This window comes from Ylistrum balloti, unplaced genomic scaffold, assembly GCF_031769215.1.
Source record: "Ylistrum balloti isolate Yb309-2 unplaced genomic scaffold, AGI_CSIRO_Ybal_v1 Utg370192, whole genome shotgun sequence".
Taxonomy (NCBI): Eukaryota; Metazoa; Mollusca; class Bivalvia; order Pectinida; family Pectinidae; genus Ylistrum; species Ylistrum balloti.
The window spans coordinates 63,749-78,673 of NW_026782171.1; the positions used below are offsets into that span (position 1 = coordinate 63,749).

General features: G+C 32.4%; 1 protein-coding gene across 1 annotated transcript in view; it reads right to left on the minus strand.

The window, feature by feature from the left end:
- Positions 1-830: 830 nt before the first annotated feature.
- Positions 831-14,925, minus strand: part of LOC132551306 (high affinity cGMP-specific 3',5'-cyclic phosphodiesterase 9A-like) — a 54,535-nt gene continuing 40,440 nt past the window's right edge. Inside the window, exons 6-13 of the mRNA XM_060215432.1 lie at positions 12,324-12,465; positions 10,439-10,534; positions 8,965-9,087; positions 8,118-8,278; positions 6,653-6,761; positions 3,232-3,336; positions 2,553-2,699; positions 831-1,068 (exon numbers count right to left, since the gene is read on the minus strand). Of these exons, the coding sequence (XP_060071415.1) occupies positions 919-1,068; positions 2,553-2,699; positions 3,232-3,336; positions 6,653-6,761; positions 8,118-8,278; positions 8,965-9,087; positions 10,439-10,534; positions 12,324-12,465 (1,033 nt within the window). The 3' untranslated portion in view covers positions 831-918. The remainder of the gene's footprint in view (positions 1,069-2,552; positions 2,700-3,231; positions 3,337-6,652; positions 6,762-8,117; positions 8,279-8,964; positions 9,088-10,438; positions 10,535-12,323; positions 12,466-14,925) is intronic.

Consider the following 14,925-nt stretch of genomic DNA (forward strand, 5'->3'; position numbering starts at 1 on the left):
TCAACTTTTCATTGCTACAATACAAAGTACTTACAATATATAAATTTCTATACGAAACTACCTATAAATATGAATGAGTCAATTTAAAGTATAAAAACATTATAACAGAAAGAACATTTTTAAATGAAATGCCATACTCTATAGTTTCTGAAATGGATTATTTCATATCTGAGTATATAAATATACACATTTCTGAACATTGCTCCGCCATCAAAGCAAATTATAAATGACTGTTCTCGTACAGAGAACTACATACTGTAATAATTGTTATTTTCGAGGGATTCTGGGTTATATTTTATGCCATTTCAGAGAATGGAATAGAAATATGAAAAATATACATCTTGAAAATGAAACCAATGGTAAAATATATAATCTGTTTCATGAGTTCCATGAAAAATATATCCTTTTCCCTTTTAACTTTTCGTAAAATCTAAAAAATTTAAACAATCGAAAAACACAAAAATTACAGTAACTTCAAGAAGATCATTCAAAAAGTAATTAAATTCATATATGGGAAAATGAATCAATATTAATATCGCAAAACATCTAAGAAAAAGCTTTTAACAGGAGGCTCATCATATCTTACGATAATCATGAGCAGCCGAGGCAGGACAACTTTTCGTCAGAAAATTCACAAATTTCTCAGTTCCATAGAAAGGACTGTATCACATATGTTCAATCATCATAACAATGGACTCCATTATTTTGACTGGTCCAGATTCAAATCAACAGTTGTCAGCTTCAGCAACATAAAAAGAATATCACTTAAAAAATGTCCCCTTTATTCTAAAATGAAATCCACCACAACAAAGAGGAGATTGCACCATTATACAAAAACGGGTGTGAGCTAATACGTAGCTCACACCTCTAAAGAAACTTGTCCATTACGAGTGTCATGTGTGAAGCAGTGAAGCAATGTCATGTAGCAGAGATCTGACTAGACTGTTTGATGCCATTCTGTTTCGACATGTCCCCAACACTCTCTCTTTTCTTTTTCTCCTCCTCTAATGCTTTGTGCATGTTGGTATAGTAATCCAGAGCTGCTCGTACTGGCTGGATGATGTCCGCCTACAAAAATATATTGTCACAGTCAAAATTATGGTTGTATCACACTTTTATATCATTATCATTCTATTTCAAAACAATAATAGTCAACTTTTGGAAATTTCAAGGACAGAACTGGAGTGTTTTCAAATCTTCAAGCCTCAGAAAACTGCTTCATATAATGTACCAGGTTTTGCTGAACTAATTACTGAAAACACCTTTTAAGCTGTTCTTTCTATTTCACTAATCAGACAATTGAAAATAGTTCAAATTTTTGATAAATTATGTTAAAAAATTGAGGTTAAAATAAAAATTCCTCTTTTTAATTGGCTGGGTTAGAACTGAATGCATAACTCCAACATATTGACAACAAATGATTGATAAAATCAACATGTGCTGGAGTTCAAGAGTCCAACAGATATTGTGAATCCTTAAAATAGATTACCCTTAATTAATTGGTCTAAAATAGAAATAATCTCATCACTCTTATGAAACCATAGGTGTTCAAGAGCAAAAATAAATCAAATTGTATCTAGACATTGCAAATGCTTCAAAACCTCTCAAAACTTCACTTTAACATAAGCAGTGGCCAATTGTCTGAAAGTTGACAAAAAATCAAGATATGAGACATGAGGCCAACTGAGCACCAACTAGGATTTTCTGAAAGTAGCGAAAGTGCTCTTGATTTCAACTATACAACCCTAAAATTTAAACTTGTTAAATGTAAGTGTTTAACCACTAGAGTATTGACAAAGATTTTGTAAAGATAGCACCATTAACCATAACTGGTTCTATAACCCCAAAATTTAAACGTCCGCATTATAGAGTGTGGTGAAGCTATTTACTAAAAAAAAAAACCTCCAGAAATGAAGACACCAGAGTACTGACAAGACTTTTGTAAAAAAAGGCGACCTTCAGCTTGATATAATGGTCATATATACATACACTAACCTTCCTATATCCCCTCAGACATTCATCACAACAGGATAATGAGAACAAAGTGAGCAGGGTCTCATACAGATATATACCCCTTGTCTCAGATATCTTACTTCAAAAGTGGTCAACAGTGACTTTTTACCCTTCAGAATTAAAAATTCAATCCAGCACAGAACTGGAGATCATATGCAATGGTCTTTCAAATGAAGAAAATCTTTTTGTCTGACCTTTGTATCAAAAATGTGGAACGCACGTCGAAATCAATTCTAAAATCCTTGAAAATAGCCTCTCTTGGCTAAGTTCTCCAATTTTGGCTATAAATTTGAAAAGCAGAAATATAAAGTTTATTTATAGTCCATAGTGATAATGACCTTGACCTTACAACTCCAAAATGCAAACTGTGAATGTGATCGTACCCAAAGAGAAGAACATGGGCATCCTTAACATACACACTAGTATTTTTTCCTTCAGGTGTTAGAAAATGATTTGTGAGCGATTCGGTGATTTAAAACTTGATCTTTTTACCGTCACCTTGACCTTTGACAGTGAAACTGTAGTACAACTGAGCTCACCTCTATGACAGGAAATAACTCTCCGAGAGATTCAAATAGCGGCAGTAGAGCATATTTGATGAAGCCTATCTGTGATGAGGACTTGTTTACTTTCTCCCTGTCCATAAACGGAGCAACAGGTAGGCCTTCCAACTTCTCTACATCACTCTGTAATGAAATACAACCCAATGAGTTGGAACATTCTTGAGAACAATAGTCCTACATCCATGTATCAAAGTACAGAAGGCCTATAACACCTTGAAATATGAACTGTTGGCATCATTTTAACCCAGTAAGCTAGACAACAAAATTATTATTCATTTTTTGTAAACCTCACAGTCAATGAAATATTCTTACAATGTAAGTATACCTGGTCTTGGCTAATTAAGACCTTATATAAATATCATGACTCCAGGTTGCATGGTTTGTTGGAAGAAGTTATTGCAAGGTTTTATACATTTACATCTAAATTACACTACAATCTGTTATTGTATCTAATATAGTATTGATTTTACAATGCCTGTAGTCATACAAGTCGAGCTTCATTTGTGGATATTGCTATCATATCATACCTGTACTTTTTACCCCTAATAAACTTCCTTTTCAGGTGAGGAAATATCATTGTGGCATGATCACAGAATTTCAGAAATGCAGAAACTGTAGACTTTGTATATATCTTGAAGTGCTGATTTTGTTTTACCTGGTTAAAGAATTCCTGAAGAAGGCATTCTAGCCAGGGTTCAGCAACATCCATGGGACGACATTCATTAGAAATGTCAGCTACTTTTATCAGTATGATTAAGAACTGATAAAAACAAAAGAAAGTAGGGAGACACAATAAGATGGGGATAAACAAAAACATTTACCATTACTAGCCAGAAATCTAATACACAAGTCAGATGGACACAGTGAAAAATTTAGTCAATTTCTGTACAACCATACCGGAAAAGAAGTTTTTTTTTTTTCACTACAATAACATTCTTAACAATAATCAGCATTTCCTCATAAAATGAATAGACTTCAGGTTTTTTACTAAAATTTTCTTTTGATTTATAAACAAGATTTTAAAATGTTTGTGTCATAATATAACAACAAACTATTTTTTTTAATGCTGTCCATCATTAAAATATATACATAACAATGAATTTAATCATAATAGTCAACTTGATTGATATTTGGTACCAATATAAATGTACATCATATGAATGAATTCTTCAATGTGTCCAAGAGGCATGATTTAAAGTCATTTTGCAGGGAATGGAATAAGTGCATAACTGATAAAAATAACATAGATAATAGAGTATATTGGGTACAAAGCCGGATACATGCAAACCTTTCACAGATAAACAACAACAAAACAACTTCCTTTTTAGGTGAAATGTTGTATCAAGCTTTTTTTACCTTCATCATACATTTAAATGAGGAGTTTTTGTAGGATTAATTTTATAAGAAATTAATTTGAATATTTTCATCATTCATCTGCAGGTTTGAATATTATGTAAATGTACTTTATTGACCATTTGATGTAAAAAAATGAAAAGGTATTTGTAGAAATTTTGATAACATTATTATATCACGTACAAATAAGTTTTATTTTCAGATTTAATACATCTACATCTGTCATGTAGATAAATGTTGTAAACTTGTAGATGCCTTCTTAAGATTGAATTTAACAGAATTTTTTTCCCCACAAAAACTTGTCATTATAAGTAAACAAAGCTTGATACAAAAAAGGTGTAAAACTTATGTGTGTTTATCAAAGTTCAGGTACCCTGGAGCTGGAAGCAAGACTTTTGCCATCTTGTAAGCAATTATCAATCTGATCCAGATCTTTGAAGTTTGAAATACATTTTTAATACCAGATGCTATGGTGGACTCAATGTTCATGGTTCAGAGTCTGGTCCCTGATTTCTTCTCTCAACAAGCTGTCCAGGTCATTTTTTTTTGAAGGGTTCAATTTTTTGCAATTTTCCAGAACTGAGTAAAACCACAATAAATAAATAAATAAATAACTTGAAAGTGAGATTGAAGAAATTGTCCATTTCTAGAGATTTAGGAAAAAAATTAAAAGCTTCTGTATCAAAAATTCGAAATACCAAATTTTTTTTTTAAAAATAACAATAACAGCTTTTTCTTATAACAATAACTATGTTTTGCGGGTATTGTTGGGAATTAGCACGTGGCAAAGAAGAGATTGATGACCAGTTTTAATTGTTGTCGAAAAAATGTCTCTCCTGTGTATATGTTAATTTAAAATCACACTTAATTCACCATGTAAACTTTTGCATATAGGTCACTAGTATAACAGATCTTGAAGCATTTTTTCATTGCCCGATCTACATCAATGATCCCTGAGATAGCATCAGATTCATTATATTTAGCCAGAATATACTGACAGTGCAAAAACACGACAAGGGCTTATTCTCTGAATCCAGTCAGGAAATGCGAAGACAATAGTGCACTTAATGAATACAGCATTTGATGAAGAATTTCTAAAGATTGATGAGGAGGGTGTGGTGCATCACCTGGACAGCTGCTATTCAGAATAAAAATCAAAGAATATTCAGCTACAATGGTAAACTGAAACATAAACCCAAACCAAAACAGTGATGTTTAAGCTGGAGATTCTCTGCTGCCAGATAGATATATGATTACATAGAATTTTTGTACAGTATATAGGCAGAATACAAGATCAATGTAGGTTTCTTTCTCAGATGAGAATTATAATGAGTTTAAAACATTTTTACTAGGCACCAGTAAAGTTCCAATTAACAAAATTTGTGATAATTTCATCAATCCCTGATGAAATTGATAACAAGATATTTTTTACATGAAATGTTCCATATTTTTTGCAGAATTTGCAGAAAATATGCCTTTATAACGTTTTGTTTCAAAAGTCATTTTGATTTTAAATCCAATACATAAAGCCCTCAATTTGATCAAGTATAATTTTGTATTATGCAAATAACAATACAAGCCAAGAAATTTGTCAATATCATCATTGATTATAGTTCAAAGACCATACAAATCTTGTTCTTTGAACTTTCCTGCCTAAATTTTACTGTCTTGGTTACGGGAAAAGAAAATAAGAGGGGAGTGGAGACAAACAAAATTTACTACAACAACGATGCAGGCAGGCTCAAATATAGATGTAAGGAAAAAATCAAGTCCAAAATGAAAACAAATGCTCGCAAATGTACAAGTTTTACAGCCAGTAAGATTGAGAATCCATTGATCTCTTCTGAACACCCTCTGACCTGATTGAAAAACTCCATTAACAGACAATCAAGCCAAGGTTCTGCTACATCCATGGGTCTGGCTTCGTTAGAAATGTCGGATACCTTCATCAATATTATCATCATCTAGAGAAAAATGGAGAAGCATTGATACAGCATATACTCATTTTGTATTATTGTCGTGGACCAATGAAACTTCCACTGCGGAGCTCTCACTTCAAAGTATCAAAATATATATATAAAAAAAAATACAGTTTTGTGTATGATGTGACATCATAACTTGACATCATTATGTAAATGTAACATTGAAAAGCAAGTGTTAGGCAAAGTTAATTAATTCATGCTCTGAAAATATAAAAATATTATTAATCATAGACTGAGAATCATTTATCCAATGAAACTACAGGATAAATAATGTAACAAAATAGTTTGTCATGCATTTAATTTATTTAACAATCAAGACACTTGTATCTGTTGTTATGTAAAATTAAAACAGATGCAATATATGTTTTATTATAAATTATCACCTGACTTAAGTGAAAGGTTATGTATTTGCCTTGTCCTGTAATAAGCCCTCTTCCAACTCCGCCCCCCCCCCCCCCCATCCCTTACCCCATCCACCTATCAAACTTTGAGTGAAACTCCCCAACTGAAAGTGGTACACATAAACCATAGGAAAGCTGCTCGTTACTTGACTTAGTTGTGACAAAATTTCTGGATGTGACACTTACAAACCCAAGAAGCTACTTAAACCGAAAATTGGAAACTGAAGACAATGAAGTACACAGATATATCCTTAAGTGATATGGCCACAAAGGTTAAAGATAATCACCTTCTAAAATCTGACAGCACAGAATATTTACACAACACAGACATAATACTTACCAGAGATTTGTGTTCTTTGTTCTGGAAATCAAACTTCGATGTGTGATTGATTGCAGAGAAACTGCTGAGTATCTCATTGTGTTTCGCCATATCTGTTCCAAGGATGCACCTAAATTAAAAAAAGATTTTAAAAAAAATTTACCATCATAATTCAGTCTCTTGTTGGTCATATTTTCAATCCAGTAAGATTTTGATGTTACATAGTCTACATCTAACAAATAACTTCATCTATACAACCTTGTAAACCTTGCTAGATCTGTCTCTCATCTAACAGAGCATGCTTGTTTGGCTAAGTTGGTAGGACTTTGGAACTATCATGCAGGAGAGCTTGTGATGATGCTCTCTAAAGGAATGTATTGTTCCCTACTCTTACTAAAATGTTTGATAATCCACAACTCCAGCAATTTTTTTCAAGAAGCTAGTTTTGTCAGCTGAGGATCAGAGACATACAAGCAACAAGGGCCTGCTTCTCTAACACAAGATTAAGAAGAACTAAAACACTCGTTTGTTTTCAGCTTTGCTAAATGAATTTTTATGATTTTTATTATTTAATTGGATTGGGATAGTTATGACAGACCATCAATGGTGCTTATCAAAATTAAATCCTTGTAATTATACATGTAGTTTTAGGCATAATGGGCCACAACAGTTCAGTCAATCAGTGCTCAAGGCCTAAATAACTTCAGTTAAAGTTGCAAGATGTGTTGTTTGATGCTCCCAAACCATGTGTTTCTCAAGGTGCTGAGAAACAGGCTGGTGGCGACTCTCATATATTTTTCAGTGAGGTCGCCATGAGTTTCAACAAAAAGACCCAAACCTTCCGCAAACTGACCCTGGCTGTTCAGGGAGTGATATACTCAACAAATAAGGACACAATACCATCATAACATACATATTTTTTATGTATTGGATACCAAACTAAACAACCTTAAAATCACATGTCATCTCTTTTATGTGTTCCGGTCCATTTAATTGCCAGTCAATGTTACTTAATAACGTTTTTTAAGGCCAGAGCAAACAGCTATTATCAAACCACTTTAGATCTGAATGTCATATCTAATATTGCATTAATTATTCATTTTCATACAAGCCCCTCAATATATGTATAAATATATGTAACAGAGGTCAATATTTATTTAAATGCTGCAATTTGAATTCTCCTTAGTCAAGCAGTATAATGTGGATGGAATATTGTACGAGTGTTACATTTCACAAATCAATGAATTCTGTGTATTTTAGTGACAAAATAAAGGATGCCATCAAAACCTTCCATTTTCATCGTTCCACTGAACCAGGTGACCAATGTTAGTTAAGATCTATATCTCAGAATGCAGACTGTTATAATCTTTCAACATAGAAGACATCCCCTTCGAAATCAAGATTTCAAGTTTTGGGGTCACATTACATCTGTCATGGTATCACAGTCAATATTTCTCCCTAATAAGTCTACTCCTACCACACTTACCTGATCATGCCCTCTCTGACTTTTCTGTACTGTTCTTTTGGAAGGTTACGGAAGATATTGCAGTGATGTTTTTCTAGGATCTCAAAAGCTACAGAACAGTGATGATTCTCTAGAGGAGATATGTCGTTGTATCGCAGGGCTAGTTCAGTTTTCGCATTTACCTATCATGAAAAGGCGAAATTCTTTATCTTAAAAAGTCTTGAAACCAGCTAAAATCTATCAAAAAAACAATGACATTCTTGCATATCTTTCAGTTTTAAACAGATTTCAGAATGAGACTCAATTTTCTGCCTGAACTCAATAATCAATTAACCTTCTTAATTTCTTTTTATTTATTTTCATAATTTCAGAAAGCAAATTATTCCACCAGAAAGAGCAGCTGAACATTGTATATTATTAACATATTAATTATCAGAATTTCAATTTTATTTTTCTGAAGCTTGAAATACAAAAATAAAATTGTATTCAGTATTTAATGTGGCCATGAAAATTCCACATTAAAAGTTGATGGTAATTAGGTTCTGAACAAGTACTATACCCATTAAAAATAAAGACAAACAAAAGAAATATACCAATTATAAGAAAAGTAAATGCAAATCATCCAATTAAAGTTTATCAGAAATAAGCACATGACTGGCAATAAAGCAAGACACATTGTCTCGGGTAGTTTCAGTAGAAACAAATACTATATCATTGTCTTGTAATAAGCCTGTCAACTTATTTTGAATCCAAGATTATGTTTCGCCTCTGTGTGCTTATTGATAAAATATACAGTAACATTACAGGTAAATTTATGACTTCAGTTATCATGTCGACCCGATGTGATTTTAACAGTTATCTCCCCTACCTGGTAGGCATTGTTGTAGCCAGGATGATCTAGATCATGACAAATGGCGGAGGTGATGAGTATGAGTATATCAAGATCGTCCAGGAGTGATGGAGTGTCGATAAGCCACGTCAGACCATACATCTACAGAAACAAAAGAAAATACTTTCTGAGATGTTAGCAAAATCCTCAAACAAATTCAACCTCTTTAAGCCACGTAAGACTGTACACCTATAGAAACATGAAGAAACTTATACAAACAGGTTAACAAAAACTTAACACAAACTCAAAATTATTGATTTGTAGGCACAATGAATAAAAAAAGTCTAAAAGGAGAATAAGACCAGGTGTTCCAGAAGAGTAGGAGTTTTATCAATGGAATATATATGGATTCTCCACATAGTCCATCAGAAAGAGTAAAATGGAATCTGATTAGAGATTGTATATATATCCATTTTCTTGGAGAGAATTTCTGTACCTGGAAAACCTCACATACAACCCGATATCATCTCAGGTTGGGTAGTATGTACTATCTGTGTAAACTTATGAATGGAAAATATGAGTCCAAATTCAGAATGCCTCCAAATATTTCAATATTTAATCAAAGAATACAGGTGAAAATCTTTTCTGTTCTTTAAATGAAAGTTTAGTGTGAAATGAAAAGAAAGTATTGTGAGAGCAGGAAAGTAAAATTTGCAGAAATATATTTATCAAAGGCAATGTTTATTTGTAAAATTGGATACTAAAACTAGTAATCTTCAGGCAGAATTTTAATCAATTAACTCTCTTTGACTTTGCAATACTGGATATACAATCTACAAACTAGTTGCTGTATAGCTGTTGCTTTCCATTACCTAATGTATATGTATGTATTTTCATTAAAAAAAATATTACACAAAACATATATATTACCATTTGATAAGACGATTATAAGGTACAAAGGGCAAAGTTAAAGGGAGATAATAACTTTTAGGATAGTTGCAAAGTATCCAAAAGTAAACATATGAATAAACACGTTTACTATTGCTGTAATGCTTTTAAATATTTAAAATCAAACAGAGCTACTACCTGAGTGTGTATATGTGTGTGTGAGGATGAAAGGAAATGTATTACTGTGTTTGAGTTTTGATCTATGTTCTGTCTGATGACATAGGAATATTGAACTTCTAAGCATTTTAGTGCAAAAAATGTCCAATAAAATGTACAATGTTAGGTTTTTGTTGTGTCTTTTCGTACCAATGTAAAAACTTGAAAAAATAGAAAATAACAAAAAGGGGAGGTAATAACTGTCATAAGAATTGCAAAGTACCCAAAAATTAAATATATGTATAAAAATATCTGCTATTGCTATTATTCTTTTAAACAATTGAAATTGAAAAGAGCTATTAGCTGTCATTTGGAAATTAAAAAGACATATATTGTAGGCTTAAATTACATGACTGCAAAATTCTAAATAACACAATACATTAGATCTGACTATCAAGAGGGGTCTTACCATCTGTGTGACCATAAAGCAGTGTTTAAAATTATGGAAAGGCACGTTGTTGTAGTTTTTATATACTTCATACAACCACTGGTGAAGCACAGGCATCTGAAGGAAATGAAATCATAGATTAGAAAATAATTTCTTCTTTAACCATTAGGTTTACCTCAATATTCAATACATGAAAACATAAACAGGTTTTAAGCAAGATTCTTCTCATGATAAGAAATTGAGAACAGAATCATTTTGACGACATTGACTGGTTTCATATTTCATATATGGATTTAACTGATGTTTTGGAAATGAGCTATCTATCTGCTAGATTCCAACCCATCGATTGTTTTTTCAATGAATTCCATCTGTACTAATGGTACCTGGGTCAGATCAATTGCTTGATTCTATCAATGTTGGTGAACCAGGAACACATACATCTGATCAATCCCAATTTAAATGCCATTTCTAAGGAATAGATTAAAGACATTTTACATTAATGATTTTTTTCAATGGTTGGTGCTGCAGACTTTTCATGCGTGATTTCAATGCTGATTCTCCCATTCTCGTAAAGTCGATTACAAATTACATTTCAAATTTGAACTGTCACCTTAACAGCATCTGAATCTAATAAATTTCATCACTACCAGAATTATTTTATAATATGTAACCTGATGCTGTGATATCTTAAGCTCAAGGTATAAAGTTGTAGTTTAGAAACCAGTAAATGCTGGGTCTCCATGTAGAAGCTATAATACTAATGGCTCCCTGACTGAACATACAGGATGCTATCCAAAGCTATGAGGAAGCCACAATGTCAGTAAGACTACATATAAGGATCTGTCAGCATCGCTGATAGTGTCTTCATCAGTGTTAAATATTTACAACAGTTTTCAGATAATGTATACATTCAAGTCAGTCGTAAGGTGTTTCAACAATGGTGTCCTCTTCAGTTTTAATATTTAACAGTTTTTAGATAATATATACATACAAGTCAGTCGTAAGGTGTTTCAACATTGGTGTCCTCTTCAGTTTTAATATTTACCAGTTTTCAGATAATATATACATACAAGTCAGTCGTAAGGTGTTTCAACAATGGTGTCCTCTTCAGTTTTAATATTTACCAGTTTTCAGATAATATATACATACAAGTCAGTCGTAAGGTGTTTCAACAATGGTGTCCTCTTCAGTTTTAATATTTACCAGTTTTCAGATAATCTATACATACAAGTCAGTCGTAAGGTGTTTCAACAATGGTGTCCTCTTCAGTTTTAAAATTTACCAGTTTTCAGATAATATATACATACAAGTCAGTCGTAAGGTGTTTCAACAATGGTGTCCTCTTCAGTTTTAATATTTACCAGTTTTCAGATAATATATACATACAAGTCAGTCGTAAGGTGTTTCAACAATGGTGTCCTCTTCAGTTTTAATATTTACCAGTTTTCAGATAATATATACATACAAGTCAGTCGTAAGGTGTTTCAACAATGGTGTCCTCTTCAATTTTAATATTTACCAGTTTTCAGATAATATATACATACAAGTCAGTCGTAAGGTGTTTCAACAATGGTGTCCTCTTCAGTTTTAATATTTACCAGTTTTCAGATAATATATACATACAAGTTAGTGGTACTGTGTTTCATAAAAATCAGAAAAAAAAAAGATATTTGAGAATACTTTGCTAATTTTTTGAGGAAAAAAAATTTGGAGTATTATTTGCAGATTGATAGACTTCTTATTGTATCAAATTCTTCAGTAAATGATATCTATCAACATAAATGATGCTTTTCAGTCATTCAACTAATTTCTTTTTTTCTGAATTTTTAAAATGTCTTTGGGATTCATTTAAAAGAACTGATGTAGAAGTGAATGTATTACATAACTCTGCAGAATTGTTTTTTACCTCTATGTTGAATTTGGATAAGAAATCCAAGTCTATGTACATCTGTCGAAGTAGTATCAGCATTTCTGAATCATCCCATTGCCAATTGTCAAACGTTGGCTTTCTCAGATACTCTCGAACCTCGTCCGTCACTTGAACACAACTACCAAAGAAAAGATCAATATCATCACGGCAATGCATCAACGTAGCATGTAAAACATAGAGCACCCTTCACAATACATATGTACAACTTCAATATTTATAATAAATATTTGTTTATGATGTGAAATTCTGTGAAATTTCGTCGTTAGATCGGTTTGCGTGACATGATAGATGGAGAAACAATGAGACTAATTAGTACCAGAGTCTTTGTTTCGATTTACTGAGCATAACAAATTGCTTTCATCAATTGAACCGAAAGGAAATTAGTATCGCAGTGCTGCGTAGTTTTTCCGTGTTAAAATAATGATGAGTAATTCTTTCAATGCTCCTTATTTGTTCTTGGCCGAAATCTCTCACGCATACATGTATATATGTAGTTGTTAAATCGCTTCAGTGATTGTGCACACGATAAGATGACTAGAACACAGCTGATAGCTCAAGAAGCCAATTATCATGACTTAATCCATCTTTCCCTATTTTAAGAAATAAGTGACCATGATCTATGCACAAGAGCTCCATAAACTTCTAATGTATCTTTTTAAGCTGAAAGTGTTTTTTTGTGACAAGCTTCAATAGTTGCAGACTTCAAAGTTCTAAGATAATACCAGATACAATTGTAGACAGACAGACAGATGGACATACAAACAGATAGATGATCAGAGTGATTTATGTAATACAGGGCACCAGGGTATATGATGCAGTATTATTTCTGTGAGGTTAATATTTTGGACTATTTAGACTCTGTTAACATCTTTGCAGAGATAAAATTTCACATGTGACTTTATCATTAAAAAGCAAAAATGTAATATATATATTTGCTGTAAATTCAATTAACTGTAAGAAAAAAAATTATTTGTACAGATTTTCACCTTATCTTTACAACCACAATTTTAGCAATATTACAAGACTCTCATTTATACTTCCAACTATACAGCAATATAGAAAGTATAAACATCAATTACAACTGGTCCTCAAAGACCAAACGAAATCTTGTGACGGAGAAAACAACAGAAAATGAGCACCCTGTGGTCAAGTGTTGTCTGTTTCTGTACAGCTGAGCTTTCTTTGATGCTAGGGACAAATTACATGAAATGATCCTCTAGGATACTGAACAATTTGATTTTAATTACCAAAGCACTTTTGATCTAAATAGGCTTTATAATGCATTTGAGGAACCAATCTGGCAATCTATCTAACAGGGTGTGTCAGACAATATTACAACAAATTCTTTTATTTGTATGTATGCAAATAAAAAATATATATATATCAAAACACCTGAGTATGTCATACAATATTACTACATCTTTTCTTATTTGTCTGTGCACGAATAAAAAAAAACATATAAAAAACTAGGGTATGTCATACAATATTACTACATCTTTTATTTGCACTATCACAAATAAGAAAAAAAAATTTAAATGCCAACGTTACTATAACTTAAACTCAACATTAGCCCTTCATCTAAGTCTAGTATTGCTCTCCTATAATGACTCTGGAATTCTTGGTTTTTCAGAAGAAGATTTTAAAGCTGACAAAAGCTGATTTTTGTTCCCCTTGTCAAAAATTTAACTGTGAAACTAAAAGTTCATGGAGTACAGAAACAAAAACTTGTTGCAAAAACTGAACTGTCATCTACAAATTCCCTTTTTTCTTCAATTTGTTCAAGAAGGAAGAAATAGACTATCGCTATGGGACACTGACAGAACAGAAACAATAGATCTCAGTATCACAATAATGGTCCCCAGCGATTTGTACTTGTTCAGAATAGCACTTAGCAACCTGATTATAAGAATCCATTTATACTGATCAGCTCCTACAGAGAAAAAGATTATCTCCTGAAAGGTGGTGACCCTGAGCTTCAATCCTGTCCTCCCACACCTTACTGATGACAGCCCCTGATGAGAACATAATGGCTTTATGCTGTCATCGTGAATGTAATAATACAGGTTTTACTACACACAATAAACCCTTAGGGATGAAAGGCGCAGCTGTAGGGCATATATATTAATAACATCAGCTAGATTTTACAGATAGGTGAGAAAGAATGAGAAATAAACATAGATACACCTACAATATAATGGTCAGGATTTTCTGATATTAGTCTATCAAGATATCTTGCTCATCAAATCTTTTACCCGGATTTGGTCATGCTTGCAAAATTGCTACCACTATTTTTATTTCAGAAAAGCATGTGCTGTAATACTGATGACCATGCATTTTTCACGTTGTATTCATCCTGTGATAAGCCCACATGTCTGGTAAAGCCTACCATATCTATCACTGGGCAGAATAAACAGCCATCAATCCTTTTTCTTAGCCCTGGCTAGTAAGACAATCCCTGTGATTCTGTTGTCCAAATTTATTGCATGATAAATTAAATAACAGCAAAAGAACCATCCTTTTCACCTTCAACAAATCATAAAGTCTACTTATTTACATTAACAGTGAAACAAATACATAT